This window comes from Squalius cephalus (genome assembly GCF_949319135.1).
Source record: "Squalius cephalus genome assembly, chromosome: 1".
Taxonomy (NCBI): Eukaryota; Metazoa; Chordata; class Actinopteri; order Cypriniformes; family Leuciscidae; genus Squalius; species Squalius cephalus.
The window spans coordinates 56,464,684-56,484,345 of record NC_137122.1 but is presented as its reverse complement, the minus strand read 5'-3'; the positions used below and the strand labels follow the sequence as shown (position 1 = coordinate 56,484,345).

At 40.0% G+C, this 19,662-nt stretch overlaps 1 protein-coding gene across 1 annotated transcript in view; it reads left to right on the top strand.

The window, feature by feature from the left end:
- Positions 1-19,662, top strand: part of LOC307171738 (CMP-N-acetylneuraminate-beta-galactosamide-alpha-2,3-sialyltransferase 1-like) — a gene marked incomplete at both ends in the record, with an annotated part of 64,243 nt that overhangs the window by 4,227 nt on the left and 40,354 nt on the right. The window contains 2 exons of the mRNA XM_079893532.1: positions 579-703; positions 5,057-5,250. Coding sequence (XP_079749658.1) covers positions 579-703; positions 5,057-5,250 — 319 coding nt within the window. The remainder of the gene's footprint in view (positions 1-578; positions 704-5,056; positions 5,251-19,662) is intronic.

The following is a 19,662-nucleotide window of genomic DNA, read 5'->3' as shown; positions in this document are numbered from 1 at the left end:
AGGCAGGACTTATGGCTAGTTCACACTACAGGATTTTAAGCCCGATTTAAGCCCGATTTGCAAGTTAACGAGCTCGCCGACAGGTCGGGCTGTAATTGCGTGCAAATCTGCGGGTGATCCGCGCTCGCCAAAGTGTGAAATACTTAAAGGGATACTCCACTTTTTTTGGAAATAGGCTCATTTTACAACTCCCCCAGAGTTAAGCAGTTGAGTTTTACCGTTTTCGAATCCATTCAGCCGAATTCCGGGTCTGGCGGTACCACTTTTAGCATAGCTTAGCATAGATCATTGAATCGGACAAGACCATTAGCATCTCTCTCAAAAAAATGACCAAAGAGTTTCGATATTTTTCCTATTTAAAACTTGACTCTTCTGTAGTTACATCGTGTACTAAGGCCGACGGAAAATGAAAAGTTGCGATTTTCTAGGCTGATATGGCTAGGAACTATACTCTCATCCCTGCGTAATAATCAAGAAACTTTGCTGCCGTACCATGAGTCCAGCAGGCGTAATGATATGATGTGTACGTGTCGATGCCGCCCATTGACGAGACGTTGGCTAATCTCGTGTCTGGGCAGGCGTTGACATTGAGAGCTCCTACCCTGCCATCCAAGCCGCTAAAAACAACGGGCGCTTGAATGGCAGAGCATACACAGCAGCGGGTCAGGCCGGTGCTGCTCTGCACACTCTCGCGGTGTTACAGGCATACCAGGCCGACCTGCTGCGGGATCCCTGAGGTGGTCACTGAGCTGCGCCGCACCACGGACCTTGCTCTCCGGGCCACCAAACAATCTGCTGCCACGATCGGCCGGTCGATGGCGGCCATGGTGGCCATGGAGAGACATCTGTGGCTCAACCTGGCTGACATCGGAGAGAAAGAAAAAACCTTTCTCCTCGATTTGCCAGTTTCGCCCGCTGAACTTTTTGGCCCTTCCGTTGAGGCGGTGGTTGAAAAGTTCAAGGAGGCGAGGGTGCACTCAGCTGCTTTTAAAATCTGTATACCGCTGAGATCCGGGTCCGCACCCAAGCAGGCGGGAAGGCCTGGCCCGTCTTGGTCTGAGGACCATAGACAGGCCCAGAGAGCCAGTGTCGCCTCTCGTAAAAAAAAAAGAAACTAAGCTTTTTCGGAGGCTGCATGGTCAGGCAGTAGGCCTTAGCAGGCCTCCTTGACCAGTTTCCATCTTGCAACTGACAGCGCTTGGGCCTCCCTGAGGTGAGCTCCCAGGAGTTGGCTGTCAAGGAGTATTTCCCCATTCAAACACGTACTGTGGTTATCAGGTCAGAGGCCTTACTAGGCCTTCCTGAATATGAGCTCCCACTTACAGTGGTTATCAGGTCAGAGGCCTCACCAGGCCTTCCTGAAGGTGAGCTCCCACATAATGTGGCTTATCACCAGGTGATAGACCTCACCAGGCCTTCCTGGTTACGAGCTTCTACATACTGTGGTTTTCAGGTAATAGGCTTCACCAGGCCTTCCTGAATATGAGCTCCCACGTACTGTGGTTATCAGGTCAGAGGCCTCACTAGGCTTTCCTGAGTATGAGCTCCCACATACAGTGGTTTATCAGGTCAGAGGCCTCACCAGGCCTTCCTGATTATGAGCTCCCACATACTGTGGTTATCAGGTCATAGGCCTCACTAGGCCTTCCTGAATATGAGCTCCCACATACTGTGGTTATCAGGTATCAGGTTACAGGCCTCACCAGGCCTTCCTGAATATGAGCTCCCACATACTGTGGTTTATCAGGTCAGAGGCCTCACCAGGCCTTCCTGATTATGAGCTCCCACATACTGTGGTTATCAGGTCATAGGCCTCACTAGGCCTTCCTGAATATGAGCTCCCACATACTGTGGTTATCAGGTATCAGGTTACAGGCCTCACCAGGCCTTCCTGAATATGAGCTCCCACATACTGTGGTTATCAGGTCATAGGCCTCACTAGGCCTTCCTGAGAATGACTCCCACATAATGTGGTTATCGGGTTATAGGCCTCACCAGGCCTTCCTGAATATGAGCTCCCACATACTGTGGTTATCAGGTCATAGGCCTCACTAGGCCTTCCTGAGAATGACTCCCACATAATGTGGTTATCGGGTTATAGGCCTCACTAGGCCTTCCTGAATATGAGCTCCCACATACTGTGGTTATCAGGTTATAGACCTCACTAGGCCTTCCTGAATATGAGCTCCCAAATACTGTGGTTATCAAGTATCAGGTTATAGGCCTCACTAGGCCTTCCTGATTATGAGCTCCCACGTGCTGTGGTTATCAGGTCAGAGGCCTTACCAGGCCTTCCTGAATATGAGCTCCCACATACTGTGGTTATCAGGTCATAGTTCTCACTAGGCTTTCCTGAATATGACCTCCCACATACTATGGTTATCAGGTTATAGGCCTCACTAGGCCTTCCTGAATATGAGGTCCCACATACTGTGGTTATCAGGTCAGAGGCCTCACCAGGCCTTCCTGATTATGAGCTCCCACATGCTGTGGTTTTCAGGTCAGAGGCCTTACCAGGCCTTCCTGAATATGAGCTCCCACATACTGTGGTTATCAGGTCATAGGCCTCACTAGGCCTTCCTGAATATGACCTCCCACATACTGTGGTTATCAGGTCATAGGCCTCACTAGGCCTTCCTGAATATGACCTCCCACATACTGTGGTTATCAGGTTATAGGCCTCACCAGGCCTTCCTGAATATGAGGTTCCACATACTGTGGTTATCAGGTCAGAGGCCTCACCAGGCCTTCCTGAAGGTGAGCTTCCACATAATGTGGTTATCAGGTTATAGGCCTCACCAGGCCTTCCTGGATACGAGCTTCCACATACTGTGGTTTTCATGTAATAGGCCTCACCAGGTTTTCCTGAATATGAGCTCCCACATACTGTGGTTATCAGGTTATAGGCCTCACCAAGCCTTCCTGAATATGAGCTCCCACATATTGTGGTTATCAGGTTATAGGCCTTACCAGGCCTTCCTGAATATAGCTCCCACATACTGTGGTTATCAGGTAGCAGGCCTCACCAGGCCTCCCTGATAGGGCTTGCCTACCGGATTAAGCACTATGCTGAGTCATACTTTCCGGTATTTTCCGTATCTGAGATCTGGGCTGAGTGGTTCACTGCCAGCTTTGCAGTCCCTCGGGTTGGATGCCTTACCTAAGGCAAGAGGCTCTGTCTTCGGACAGACAGGAAGTAGCCAGACTGTGTGTCTTATGTTTTGACACCAGATCAGGCCTGCCTGGTGACATTTCAGGTGGCGTTCCCCTGAATAGTGACTGGCTGGGGTTCCCTTGGGTTCCCTAGCCACATTCCCTAGTAGGGACCCCTTCTATTGAAATTGTGGTCCTAGGCCCTTGAGCTGGCCCAGGTAGACCTTCCTTTAAACTAAGATGTTTATGGAGGTTTTCTGTGGTATCTTATAGCTTGGGTTATGACTGGTAGGGAGTGCTGTCACTGACAGCTCAGTGTGATTCACGGGCTGTCGCCGGTCAACATGATTGCCGTGAGTTGATATTTGATTTCAGACACCTGTCACGCCTGAGGCGTTTCCCCAAAGCGTCGATGACGTAGTGTCTCGTTCCCTGTTCTCAGGGAACATAGGTTACAGTCGTAACCTGAGACGTTTTGGGACCGGATAGAGTCGTTGGGTGACAAAGTTGTTGTCAGCTCGTGTAGTGTGTGTACAAATGATCCCTGTTGCAGATCATTTACGTAGTGTCACATAGTGTGAACACCACAACGACTTAAAGACTCCAGAGCAAGTCATGTAGTCTAAACAGCACAGCGATCTGCCGATGTTTAAAGTTGTGTAGTGTGAACTAGGCATTTAACAGACAGCGCGGTCTCTTTTGTCTTGTCCCGCTTGAATGGTTTAAAAGCATTTGCATTAATAAGAGTGTGATCATACAACGCTAGTCAATGGGTGACAGAAAAAAACGGATACTGTGTTAATTGCGTTTAATGCTTTAAATGAAAAAAAAAAAAAAAAAATGAAAGTGATGAAACCGGTGTTGCGACTGAACACTGTGTAATACCCATAACACCGACTATTGTAGCAAGCCTAGTGCCTTCCCCTGTGCCTTTCATTTTCACAGTCTGGCAGAAGTTGTGGGTGGTTCCGAAATACATGGTCACATGACAATGAAAGTGTACAGTTGCCAAGAGACAGGGGGTGGCTCATCTTACCCTATTTTGTTGACTTGTGTACTTGCATTCACTCCACCAGCCTCGTTCCGCTCTCACGGCTCTTGGCCTCGTCTGCCATAATCTTAAAAAAAAAACAAAAAAAAAAAACATTTGACCTTATAGCACTCCAACACCTTCATAGTGGATCTAATCAACAACATGAAATACCAGTTCTGACTCAGTTTGTTGTTGTGTTGGTCTAAAGAAATTATACTCTTGTGTGACTGCTTTGAAATTCTATGAATTGCAGTGCTGTCCTTTTTTGTGAAGTTTTAATCTAACTTTTTGAGGTGTGGACAATTCTGTTCAGATTATCAATGATGACTTGAATGGGAGTGAATTCTTTAAAAATTGACTGTAGAATTAGAACAATGGAGAATGGGTTTTCTAATGATATAATGTGTGTTTGGGGTCTGTAATTTTTTTAATGTTTGTCAATTTAATCAAAAATACAGTAAAACATTAACATTGTGAAATAATATTAACATTTAAAATAACTGTTCTCTATTTTACTATTCTCTATTACTTCAGTCTTCAGTGTCACATTATCCTTCAGAAATCATTCTAATATGCTTATTTGATGCTCAAGAAACATTTCTTATTATTATGAAACTAGTTGTGTTGGTTAATATTTTTGTGGAAACTTGATACATTTTATTTAGGATTCTTTGATTAACAGAAAGTTCAAAAACAGCATTTTTTTTATATAAATATTTTGTAAAGTTTTAATGTCTTTTAACTAATCATTAGTGCTAGTTTATATAAATTGTTCTTAGTGATTTTCAAATGTAATCTTATTTATATTGATTTTTTATTTGAATATAATTTCATGCTGTGACATAAGATTTGTTTTTAATCCACCCACAGTCTCTACAGTCTACTAAGAGCAAAGCTAGTTATTCTCAAGTGATTCAGCAGCTGTTCTCTGTCATTCCTGGAGAGGAACACTACGGAGACGCTGGTCCATCTTGCTGCCAAACCTGTGCTGTGGTGGGGAACTCTGGGAACCTTGTAGGATCATTCTATGGTCCTCTTATAGACAGTCATGATTTTGTAATGAGGTAAACTCAAATCATACACTTACAGACTGTACATGATGTATAAGATGAGTCATATTTACAAAAACAATTCATCACATTTTTCTGACTTATTTTAGAAGCATCATACAGTACTACATTCTCTTTAATAAATGATTCAATAACAAATACATTTTTTAACAGTCACTTGTCGCTTGTGGCGAAACAATGTAATCGATAAATGCGTTATTTTAAGCACCAAGTTTTTATCAAAAGCTGATTAACTCTATCGCTATCGTAGACATCAGTGTTTATATTAAAACTTTTATCCCAGTACTTCTATGATAATTTGAACTATTGTATCACAGAAATAATGATACTATGAGGAAATGACTGCTGTTTCATGACAACTCTCTGTCTCACTGTGATGGCATAACTGGACTAACCAGTGGACCAAATTCATTGCATAGTATCTTAAATGTTGGTTTGGTCATTCTTCTGATATGCCTGAGCCAAAGTTTGTCATCAGAATGACTTGGTTTAATTCCCTCCCAGAAGTGTCTCACATGATTGGATTCCCAAACACCAGGCGTTCGAACGTAAGATAACAAGACAGTGTTTATTGGGTTTCGACTGCTTGCTCTGAGACACAACTCATTTATGATGTAGGGGAAAAAAGCCACATTGCCGCAACTTCCATATTAGATATTTTGCGCCAATTTGCCAGGAAGGGACAATTTTGTTCTTTTGAACACATGAGATGGATACGCTGTTTTATTCGCAAATGTTTTATGCAAAAAGTTACCTGAGACTAGCCTGGCAAGCCAGACCTACATCAAGATGTTAGGTCTGGCAACTCACCATAGACACGGCTCAATCCGAGGGGCGGGATAAACAGTTGTCTTTCAAATTCCCTCTGCTCGCAATAGGACAGCGCTTCAACCAACCAGAGCGTTTTCCCAACAGCGGAGCTAACGTTAGTTGATAGATTCAACTTTTGAATCTGGCCGGCAAAAACTACGAACATATCTTCCTTTTTTAAGAATGACTTAAGTGCCGTTCTTTGCTCTTTTCTCAAAGAAAAGCTTAATTCCAAGTCCTCCAGAGTTGCGGCCAAAGCCGATTCGAAAGACCGCTGTTTGCCAGCAGCAGCAGCCATTCTTTGTTTTCAAGTAGCAAGGAAACCGTCGCAACTCTGTCGTCAATATGTTAAGCCCGCCCCGCATACTCTATACGCAATGTGATTGGCCTGACCCAATTTAGGTTTTTACAGCTCCGAAAGTCAACGGAGAGTTGCTAGACTACCCTGACTGCAAAATCAATTTTGCTGCCGCTAGGGTGCGTCTAGATTTCTAGGCTAACCTGAGACTTTTGTTTGCATATAATGGATTGAGGTGTGGAAAGTGATGGAATGGAATGAGGTGCACCCTTTGCAGGGAGTTTGATTGACAGGTAATTTGACCAATCATAATCTGCCGAATCCGGCATTTTTGTCCAACAAAGCAGTCAGGAGAGTTAGTAGATTAACGTTGGAGGATTTGAACTTGAAAAACGGTGTGTACAGTACTGACGTCATTCCGTGGTTAAAAACAACATTCCTTCTTATGTTCATTCATGTTTATTTGATGCTATAAATTAAAGGGATACTTCACCTCTGGAAAGATGAATGTGTATTTAAAATAGGTCATTTATGTAGAAGAAATGTGAAGAATTTTTTTAATTTGGAGATTTCTAGACTGAGAAAAGCCAGAAAATGTATTTTTGGCTCATGTGGATGAAAGACAACAACTCCCAGAATGCACTTGCTTCGCTGCCCTAGGAGGCCACGCCTACTGGTAAGAGATCGCAGTTTAAAACAAGGTTAGGCTACTAGTGAGTCTCCGTGACGAGTCTGCCTGGGATTTCGGGATCGCCCAAAATGTCCGGGATTCGGCTTTTGCGTTCTACAGTCGCCATTCATTATGTTTACTGTGGCGAGCAGGACGAGGCTGACGGCCGCGGGAGAACGGCGCGAGGCCGGTGGCGTGATTACTGAGACGCGCCGGTCTCGCAACGGAGGTGCGGGAATTTTCTTAGCAATGTTAAAACGCACATCAACCGATCACTTGTTTAGCGTTCATGTAAACACTACATTCAGATTCACCGATCGGAATGAATTCAGTTAGATTGAAACAAGAGGTGTGCATGTATGAATGGCGACCGCAGAAAGCAAAAGCCGAATCCCGGACATTTTGAACGATCCTGCCGCCGGACAAGTCAGGGAAAAGGAGGATGGTAACCCCTACTTTCTCAGCTTTCTCCTACTACTCAGCTTTCTCCTACTATTCAGCTTTCTCCACAGAACAAGAGCCTGCTATAGCTTAGCTTCCAAAGAAAGACGGCTGACTGTGTGTACATTCTGTGAGTGAGATCCCACCCTGTATGGGCGGGCTGAAAACATGCGGAACAACGCCATCTACTGGCTGTAGTCTTTAGCCTCTGGACAGAAAATCCTCCGATGACGCAAAATGACGATTTTTGCGTCATCGGAGGATTTTTTCCAGACAAAAAATACATAAATCTCTCCTCTCAGGGGGATATGAGGGTGGAAAGCATGGTAATTCGAAAATACTACAGGTTTTCTACTAATACAAAGCTTAATGCTAAATCCTGAAGTATCCCTTTAACTAGAAGGAAGAAATGATCGGTTCATGAGCAGCTTTAACTGAGGCTCTACAGCGATCTGTCAGACACATTAAAGAGCAACAAAACGATATTTATTGTTTAAATTTCTTTAAAAAATGACCAAATTTGAAAGGTGAGACTTTGTTTCATATCAAAAGTAACCTGCTCTGTCCTGTCTGTCAGCACGTTGTCAGTGTCCTCTCTCCTCCGCAATGTATTTTTCACTGTGAGAACATGGTGTGGCGCAAGAGCGGCATGGCTTGTCGGACATAGCAACAGTAACTAAAAGGGGCGGGTCTTTGCGAATGGTCAATTAAAGTTAAATTTGCAACTTTGGACGAAAACATAGCTATTGTAACTTTTCTTTTTTTTTAAATCGGTTTAAATCCTAAAATGAATTGTTCATTATCTGGTTTTGAGTCCCAGATCTTGTCAGACTTTTAGACCCCATTGTAGATTCTGAAGTAGCTTGTAAAGGCTACAACATCAAAGTTCCTTTTTTGTTCTTCGCTAACGGTCCTCTCGTTCTTCCAGGTGATGGTTATACACCCTGCTTTCATGCATTATGTGCACACTTCGTGGCTGCACATTAAGGGCCCTATCTTGCACCCAGCGCAATTGACTTAGTACACCGACGCATGTATCATTCCTATTTTGCACCCGCGCACAGTGGACTTTTCCCTCCACAGACGCACATCGGTAAACTAGCAAATGCATTTGCGCTCCCGGGGGCGGTTCAGCGCAAAGAGGAGGCATGTTCCGGCGCAAACGTATTTTGCAGGTTTAGAAAACAATTCCGCCACTGACCAGGAAAAATCTAAAAGTCTAAAGTCAGTGGCCCGTTGCACATGTTATTCATATGCTATTTTAAGGGCGCATGCTTGGCCATAACCAATGTAGCGTGTGCACAACGCGCATACACTTTGCTTATCTCATCTACACAGGTTCTTCTCAGGCAGTTCTCATTTTTAGAAAACCATACATTATTACAAGGAAAAATATTAACACATTAGGGAAATCATTGTTGTGTCCATGAAGATGTGAAAAAATAGGCATAAATCTAGCTTACACATTTACCCAAATTATTATACACCTGTTTAACCGAAGCTAATTTGGGTGTGTTTCTCCATCCCCAATGTCACTTCTCTGTGTTTTACGGCCCTGACGAGAACGTCGGTCTCCTCGGCTGTGAACCGCTCCTGGCGTGCGCCTGGCAAATCCAACGTTATAATATCAATCCGCTATGGAACAAACGCGCCTGCTCTTAAAGGGAATGTGAGATGTCGCTCTGATTGGTTTATTTCACGTTACGCCCAAACCACACCTATGAGTAATGAAGCTACTTCAGACCAACCCATTTTAGATTTGCGTCGGGTGCAAGAGTCATTTATCCTGCCGGTATAATAGCAACAGCGCCCAAGACCCGCCCACAAAGTTACTTGCGTTTCGCGCTTGATACTTGCGTTTCAGATAGTTAAAATAGGGCCCTAAGTCTAAAAGATCTTATCCATCCACGGGTTTCCTTGTGCTGATGTTCGCCCTGCACATCTGTGATGAGGTAAAGCTTTTAGCATTCACAGAGCTCTTGTGGCTTACTGTCTACGGTTTGTGTGCTGTACACTAATGTCAGGTACTTCTGCTGATGTGTTTTTCTGTGCTTAGGTCCGTGTGTTTGGCTTTGACGCAAACAGTAAAGGCACTTGGCACCACTATTTCGAAAACATGCCCAAGAATTTCAAACGCACTGGTCAACACAGTGGAGGGATTGAGACCCAGACCATCTTAGAACTTCAGAAAAGGGAGCTGATCAGTATATACAGGGTGGAGAGAAGGACGAGGACTCTAAGTTTCAGTTACACGATTATTTAATGACATTCACCTGTACTGAGATATACACAGTGCTCGAAGTAGGCCGGTACGCACCTCCAGCGTAAACAGAACGTGAAGACTAGGGCTGTGACATTAACGCTGAGAAAAAATAACGCGTTAAAAAAAATAACGCAGATTAATCCATTCCGTATTGACCTTTGAACCTGGAGCTGTTCTAGCCACCATTCGACTGTAAAATGAAGGAGGGAGACGAGAACGCGCTGGCGCTGCCTGGATCATTGATTGGAACATTTACTTACTAAAAAAAACAGCGGTGAACGTAAGGGACCAAGGTCGAATCAGTGTTGGATTATATGTTTCGATTGTGCAAAACGAATCAACGTTGATTTCGTGACGTTGTTTCACTGTCTCTTCTTTCAATATTGGTGAATAAAGATTGTAGCAGCTATGTCGACGTTGAACCAATGTTGAATTATGCTTCTGTTTTGCAAATTGAATCAACGTTGATATCGTGACGTTGTTTCACCGTCTTACCTTTCATCATGGGATAATACAATTGTATTCAATTACAACCTGTTTGCAGTTGGAGCATGAGTCATGGCAATGCTGACTGAATTTGTGATTAACTGTACACTAAAATATTGTTAACTGTCAAATTACTTACAGCAATGGCTTAAACACATTAAACACATTAAAAATATAACACATGCTAAAGATTGTAAAACAAGTTTTATTCTGAAAAAACAAAAGTCTAAAAATACTTTCTAAAACATGAAAAACATCTCAAACTTTAAATTGCAGCATTTTCGAAGTAATGTTAAAAACCTGTAAAGCAAGTGTAAATAATGTTTATAATTTAATATAATATATAAATATAATATGATTTAATATTAAATGTATAATTTAATAATGTTCAATAATTTAATAATCTTCAATTGTATTGTATTGATTATTTGCTAGGCACAATTATTTCAATGCTCACCCTTTGAACATTTGAACATTATTTCAATAACATGTTCAACACAATTATTTTTAATTGATTGACAGCCCTAATTTATATGCAATTAAAATGTGATTAATTTCGATTAATTAATTACAAAGCCTCTAATTAATTAGATTTTTTTTTTTTTATCGAGTCCCGGCCCTAGTGAAGACACTTTAGAAAATGTTTTTACATTTTTTTTATTTATTAAAAGTATTATTGTGGATGTGACATTAGATGAACATAATGCAAATAAATGTAAAATTTTAAATGAATATAATCTGGTTAGTTATCAATATTCAGGGTTTGACTTGACCTTATTTATAGGATGCTTTGTAATGATCAAAATTGACAATAAAGACATTGTTACATCATATTTCTATTTCCTTTAAATGCTGTTCTTTTGACTTTCTATTCATCAAAGAATCCTGAAAAAAATACATATTACCGTTTCCTCAAAAATATTAAGCAGCACAACTGTGTTCAACATTGATAAGAAATGAGCACAAGATCAGCATAGGCCTTTTTGTGAAAGATCATGTGGCATTTAAGACACTGAATGCAGAAATTAAGAAATAATGCTGTCCAAGTCCTAACTGGACAGCATTCATATCCTTGATATTCTCAAGGATACATGTTTAATGCTCAGGCAGAAATATATATATATATTTTAGTAGCCTACATCGTGGTGTTTTGCATGCATGTAATCTTCAGTTCTCTGTTAAACTCTGAAGCTGTGCGTTTTACACATGACTGGTTGAAAAGAACACTTTATTTTCTTATTTGAAATTGCAAAATTTCAGTAGGCTACTGTTAGAAATAAAGAATTCCAACACGATAGCGCATGTAATGGAATGAGGTGTGGAGCCACTGAATAGGTCTCTCGTGCAGCAATACAGGAATGCAGCAGTTGGTTTCATTTCTGGTTTAATTTCACAACTGACGCTTCAAAGAGTTCAATAAAGAGATTGGAAATGTCCGACCAGTTCACACTTCAACCCCCCAAAGTTCAAACCAAAACTACAGAGGGAGACAACCAACAACCCCGCCCCCCCAATAAGCCTATGAGAGGCTGTGACTTATTCACGATCCAGCACAGCCTCTTGTTATTGCTTGCATATTTAATTGCTTGAAGGTTATGGGTGTTACATCATAATTGACATCAGGTTATACAACCTTCTGGCTATTATATGTCACCTATAATAGCCAGAAGGTTGTATAACCTGATGTAAATTATGATGCAACACCCATAATTGACATCAGGTTATACAACCTTCTGGCTATTATATGTCACCTATAAGGTATGAGAGGCTGTGCTGTCTCGTGAATATTGTCTGAAGGGCATTGAAGGGCGTTACGCAAATATTATGTTTTATTTTCTTAGGAGCCATTTCTATCTACAAACACTGCGGGTCACCTTACATTGAAATGCGACGACATGTTTCTACAGTAGCCCTAAACGGACAAACACGTTTCGTCACTATGTTGTTCTTCGTGCAAAGAAGCTAACTAAAGTCAGCGAATAAAACACTGAAACAATGATGAACAAGTAACAACAATATTCGCAATAACATATCGTTTTACTGACTAATTTAGCAAACCTAATTTCTTAGTTTATCTTTGTAAAGAAACCTTATTGCTTAACTGGCTACTCTCTGCTATATTTTCCTGTAGGCCACCGTAACTTCTGTTGGTTGCAATTCGCAACCTCACCACTAGATAAAAATTACACAGTGCACCTTTAATCCAGCTTTTATAAAACGGTTACCACACAGTTACATTATTTTGCCATTATGGCGGAAAAGACTGTCTTTATGAGCGAGTCAGTCAGTAGAGAAGGCTTTTATATTGAAAGACTGAAACTTGTTTTGAACACGGAGAAGCAAGATGCAACTAACAAATGACTAGGGCATGGAAAACCTGTTAAAAGGACAAGATCTCGCAGTGGACATTCAAACGGAGTGACCTGAAGGAAAATGCTATATCTACTGTAAATGCAGGTACACTCTAAAAAGAGATGTGTTAAAAAACAACACACAAGATGTGTTGATGGAATTTGACACATGTTGTGTAGATTTTTAACACACAATGTGTGTTAAAATGTAACTCTGGAAACACTCTAAAAAGAGATGTGTTAAAAAACAACACACAGCATGTGTTGATGGTATTTTGACACATGTTGTGTAGATTTTTAACACACAATGTGTGTTCAAATGTAACTCTGGATAGAATAGCACTGGGTGGAGGAGAGTTTGTTTTTATGAAAAAAATTATAGGTATATTTATATGGCATCCCATAAAATGCTCTAAAATAAATAAAGCAATATATTCAAATAAATAAATTAAATCTTAATTAATGAAAACTTAACGGGTGGGTTTTTTTTCAGCCAATCACATCATGCCTCTTTTTCAATGTCTTTTTCAAATGCTGCTTTCACTTGTTATTAATAACCAGATTAACTTTATTTCTGTCAGACTCTACATAAGCTCTTATTGAGAATTAACAGGTTTTGGTGTTGACGATTCATTGAATGTTTCATTTAAAGTCACCAGAATCGTGATTAGTGTCAGCTTTATTTGAGCTATTGACTCTTTAACATTAGTTTTCTCTGATTGCTGTAAATGTGTATTTAATCTGCACATTTGAAAAAGCAGAAATAATCATGAGAAAAATATGCTCAGATGATAATATTATCATCATGAACATGTACGATTATTCAAATGCAGGGACGGACTGGGGCTAAAAAACAGCCCTGGACTTTCTCCCAAATAGGCCCATCATCCGGCCATTCGCCTCTAGCCGTGTGCGACTGACACTAGCCAGGATGTCCTGATACTATATGCCACAATACTGTAGCCTATCAGACAAGGTATTCACAGCAAGTAACATCTCAAAACAAATGATGATAATTGGGGTTGTATTTATTAATGAAGCCTCAGCCTTCAAATAAAAACAAAAAATGTACAATGCCATAAAATACAAATAATGAAATGTCACTGGCTACAGTAACCCCAAATTAATTATAAAATATATAGTTACTATATACCAGGGTCCAACCTTTTTGTGTGCGAGGGCTACCTCAAGGGATAAAATAATCTAGAAGGAATTTTTATTTCTTATACTCCAATATTTATTATACATAACATGGTGAAGCTTTTTTACTTTTCACCATCATATGGGAAATAATAAAATATCTTGATATTCTGGTTCAGACTTACAAGCGTTTAAAAAAAAAAAAAAATTCCTGAAAAATTATGAAAATATTTATTGATTTTTTTGTTGATTTTCTATAAACCTATTGTATGTGTTATCAAAAACAGTAGCCCAAACATTTAGTATAAATATCAATTAAAAAAAAAAAAAAGTAAAAAAAAAAAAACTGCCATAACTTCTAAACAAAACATTACTGCATTAGGCTACATTTTACATGACTATATTAATATAACAGCATTTTTAATATGAATACAGGCACATTACTAAAGTTAATTCATAAGTTTTGGTGTGAAATGTCTTCTAACTGGTTTGTTCTTGGAACAATGTTTTGCCTGTTTTTTTTTTTTTTTTTTTGCGTCAATATGTTGAGAATATCAGCGCTGTTTCATCTGGCTTTTTACAAGCTTAAATCACATAGTCATTTGTGGGTTTATAATAGAGATAGAGAATTCTGCGCTGAATTTAAATGCTTCTCAGTGGATCGCGCAGCTCTGTGTAATAATGTCCGCGTGATCGAGATCAGCGTAACGTGCTTTGGCCGCGATCGCTGTTTTTTGGGCCGAGCTAATAATGCGCTGCTCAGATCAAACAAGTTTTGTTCCGCTTTTTGAGCGTTTGCCATTTGATGTTTCTCATACGCAACGCAAATGACAGCGTATAATCAAAGAGAGTTGGGTAATTTTGTAGAGGCAAAAGTTCAAATTGAAACGTTTAGTTGAAAAGGTCGCAAAAATTATACCATTTATTCGAAGTCTGGAACCCCGACGGCAAGTTGGGGCTATTTATAGAATGTGTTTAGCGGGCAACTCACAGGCACCACGTTGGAGACCACTGCTATTCAAATATAATGTAAGCAAATTTAAAAGTGCAGCCTTATAAAACTAACTTTCTGTCAGTGGCTATAGGCCGACTCTTCTTCCTCAGTTGTTGTTTTTTACACGTAGCATATAAGTGATCGTATTAGTGCCCCTGCTGTTGGCTGTTCATATTGCTTTATTAGACTTTTTTTTTTTTTTTTTTTGTGCCGACGGCCCTCGGTTGGACGGCCGTTCTGGACTTTTCCAGAACGCACAGATTGTCAGTCCGTCCCTGTTCAAATGGAGCTCAGAAAGAGTTTAATATTTGAAAGATGAGTGTAACACATAAAAGATTAGCATAATGCACTTAGCTTAAAATTAATTTTTAAATACACAGTTCGTACAGAATCTTACAGTCTAAGGTATCAAACAGACATCAAGAATCAGCACATGAATCTCAACAATGGTGACAAACGAAAAGCTTCATGCCGCAATGCATGCTGGGTGCCACCATAGTGCAAATATCATCCATGACTCCCAGCATGCATTGTGGCATGAAGCTTTTCGTTTGTCACCATTGTTGAGATTCATACGCTGATTCTTGATGTCTGTGTTTGACTAATTTCTGCTGCAGATTCATATTTTCAGAAAACATTTATTTTATTTTTCTGCACTGCTGGATAGCACGATGTAGTGTCACAAGATCATTATAACTAACAGCACATAAATAAATTAAATGCACACCATCCATTTACTCATAAACTTGATCAGCACTTGTTGATTATGACATCATCAAGAAAAATCTGATCATCTTTTCACTCGCCATAACAAATGTATTTTATTAAAATACAGTTACAGCAAGAGAAAAACTAAAAGAAGAGTAAAGGGTCAAGAGCTCAAATAAAGGAGCCATTAATCACGATTCTGGTGACTTCAAATAAAACATTCAGTGAAACATCAACATCTAAACCTCAGTTAATTCTCAATAAGAGCTTGTCTATGTAGATTCATGATGTCTAAACCATCCAAATGTTCAAACAAACTCTTTATTAAATGTCACTGGACTCCATAAACACAAGTTAACAATACGTTTCAGTGTTCGTCCAAACACTCAGTTGTAAAAACACAGGAAGTAACTCTGGCAAATACACACCGACTACAGTCACATGTGACACATATCTGACACAAGTTGTGTAACTATAACACATTAGTGTGTAAAAGGTTTCAACACACTTCTGTGTAAGAGGAATAACACATTAGTTGTGTTAAAGGTAACACAAAATGTGTAGTCCTTATAAACACAGAGATGTGTTAAGAATCGACACAGGTTGTGTGTTAAATTTGACACAACATGTGTTGTCCCTGAGCACACACACTACATGTGTTAAAATCTACACAACATGTGTTAAAATCTACACAACACTTTTTAGAGTGTATGCAGATGCAACATGACAGTCTGGCAGACGATACACAGATCTACTTAGCCCTATCGCCTAACGATTACAGCCCAATTGACTCCCTGTGCCAATGCATTGACGAAGTCAACAGTTGGATGTGTCAAAACTTTCTTCAGTTAAACAAAGACAAAACTGAAGTCATTGCGTTCGGAAACAAAGATGAAGTTCTCAAGGTGAACGCATACCTTCACTCTAGGGGTCAAACAACTAAAAATCAAGTCAGGAATCTCGGTGTGTCACTAGAGTCAGACCTTAGTTTCAGTAGTCATGTCAAAGCAATAACTAAATCAGCATACTATCATCTGAAAAATATTGCAAGAATTAGATGCTTTGTTTCCAGACAAGACTTAGAGAAACTTGTGCATGCTTTCATCACCAGCAGGGTGGATTATTGTAATGGACTCCTCACTGGCCTTCCCAAAAAGACCATAAGACAGTGTCAGCTCATACAGAACGCTGCCGCCAGGATTCTGAGCAGAACCAGAAAATATGAACACATCACACCAGTCCTCAGGTCTTTACACTGGCTCCCAGTTACATTTAGGATTTATTTTAAAGTATTACTACTGGTATTTAAATCATTCAATGGCCTAGGACCTCAATACATTGCAGATATGCTCACTGAATATAAACCCAACAGATCACTCAGATCATTAGGATCACATCAGCTAGAAATACCAAGGGTTCACTCTAAGCATGGTGAGTCCGCTTTTAGCTATTATGCCAGCCGCAGCTGGAACCAGCTTCCAGAGGAGATCAGATGTGCTCCTACAGTAGTCACATTCAAATCCAGACTCAAAACACTTCTGTTTAGCTATGCATTTACTGAATGAGCACTGTGCCACTGTTCGTCCGACTGTTTGTACTGTATTTTATTTTATTTTTCTAAACTGTTTTAATTATTCTTATTTCTTTTATTATTTTAATTTCTTCTATGTAAAGCACTTTGAATTGCCATTGTGTATGAAATGTGCTATATAAATAAACTTGCCTTGCCTAGCCTTGCCTTGCCTATGCATGGCCTAATTACTCTTAGGAAAATAGTATTTTGGGACAAAATATTACTATAGAAGTACGATAAGACTATAGAAATACTTTTAGGATAGAAATACGGCTTTGGGATATTATAGAGGTATTACAGAACATCACAGAAGTATGTTATGTTCTGTAATACCTCTATAATATCCTAGAGCCGCTATAGTATTTCTATAGTAGTCTTATAGTACTTCTATAGTAATATTTTATTTATTTAATTATTATTAGCCATTATTTTTCGGCGTTTTCCTTCAGTTTTCAGTCCATAATGGCAGCCGCGCCGTCACGTCATGGGGGCAACTGTTGCTATGGAGCGTTCTATTGAGTTTCGCCCAGGGGGGCATGGATTTCTATTATTTTGAAGGTACCCCCGGGCGCCGCCATTGGCTAGCGGACCCCCACCTGCTGTTATGAGTCATCCCATTGACTCCCATTCATTTTGGCGTCACTTTGACAGCGAATAACTTTACATCTGAGGCGTTTAAAGACTCCATTTGTCCATTATTTATTTCTAAAGAAACACGAAAATGTATAAAAGGCTTCATTACCTTGTAGCTTCCGTTATGGCCCCGTAGAAGCAATTTTTGTAAAAATAGGCTAACGATTGCGTCATAACCACGCGACTCTCTGTCGCACAGTAGGAAATTACCGTATGGACAGGAGGAGAAGCTCGCGGGCAATGGGGAGGACGTCGAGGCAAAATGACAAAGTAATTAATCAGAACACCTACTAAAAGTTTCTCCTGCTCCTAGCTCATGGACAGCTCCTACTCACGCTCTCCGTCTCTGCAAGTTTCGGAAAGGAATGATTCAGATTGATCTTGGCACAGCTACTAGAAGACAGATGGTTTGCTCACGTCACATCTACGTCGTCAAGCTCAGTTTGAGTCTGCGCAGTACGCTCAGCCATCAGGAAGTGAGTGCTTCTAATTGACTTCACTTTTCTCCGTTGAATCCAATGCACAGCAAAAAGTCCAGTGTTAAATTAACTCTCCTGGGAGTTTATATGGCTCCAGAGTCAGTGTTAAAATGTGAGTGTTAAATTAACACTCAAGAGTGTTAAATTTAATGAGCTCATTAAGTGATTAATTGAGTGATGATTGAGCATTATTGAAGACACCTGATGTTAACAAGCAGAATCCCCAAAGGAGAAAATCTAATTTTTTAAGACACCGTTATGGTGATCAGTGTTTGCTTTAGTTGGGCTCTTGACCCATAAACTGTAAACATTAGATTATCTTTGGCTGTTGTATCTGAGTTATAACTGCCAGATGAACAAAGAGAAAGTTGATCAGGTGGTGTTGGTTATGTTTTGACAATCATAATTTCACCTGAATCACTGATCTCATTTAGAGTCTAATCTCTGACTTAAATGTATATTGTTGATTACAGCATCACTGTGATTCAACAGCATAAGAACTTTTTTTCTAACTAGTCTAAAGGATTTCTTAAAAGTTGTTCTGATAAAACAAAATCTTTCTTTTAGGCACACACAGACATCAAGAATCAGTGTATGAATCTCAACTATGGTGACAAACAGAATATTCAATTAGGAAAAGGAAATTAGTAAGACAATTCAGATCATAATTTATTCATACCGCAATGCATGATGGGAGCCATGAATGAGTTTTGATTGGTGGCACCCAGAATGCACTGCAACATGCTTTATTATTGTCACCATTGTTGAGATTCACAGGCTGATTATTGATGTCAGTGTGTCTATATAAAGTAATTTTCTAAGAATTTTTATCAGAACAATTTTTAAGAAATAATTTGAATTATATTGATAATGATGAAAATCATTTGCTATAGAATCACAGGCTGCTGTAATCAACCAGGTAAATCTGACTCTCTAAATGAGAGTTGATATTCAGGTCAAATTATGATTATCAAATCATAACCAACATCCCCTGATCACCTTTTCTCTTTGTTCATCTGAGAGTTATAACTCAGATACAACAGCCAAACAAAATTTAAAGTTAATGCTTATTGGTCAAGAATAACCAATATTGGTCAATAAGCCAATAAGAATGCTTATTGGCTTATTGGTCAATGCTTATTGGTTAATGGTCAAGAGCCCAACTAAAACAAACACTGATCTACATTACGGTGGCTTAAAAAATTAGTTTTTCTTCTTTGGTGATTCTGCTTGCTAACATCAGGTGTCTTCAATATTGGTCAATTATCACTCAATGAATCACTTAATGAGCTCATTACCTTTAACACTCTTGAGTGTTAATTTAACACTCATATTTTAACACTGACTCTGGAGCCATATAAACTCCCAGGAGAGTTAATTTAACACTGGACTTTTTGCTGTGTGGGGTCGCTGTGTCCATTTATTTTACTGTCTATGGTTTCGCCTCTTGGGCTTCTATCCACAACTTTCCCGAACTCTGACCTTTCCCGTGATCGCTATGGCAACGTAGAACAAGCCGGTAACGAACTTCCGGTTTACGTTAGCCTGAACAAGATACTG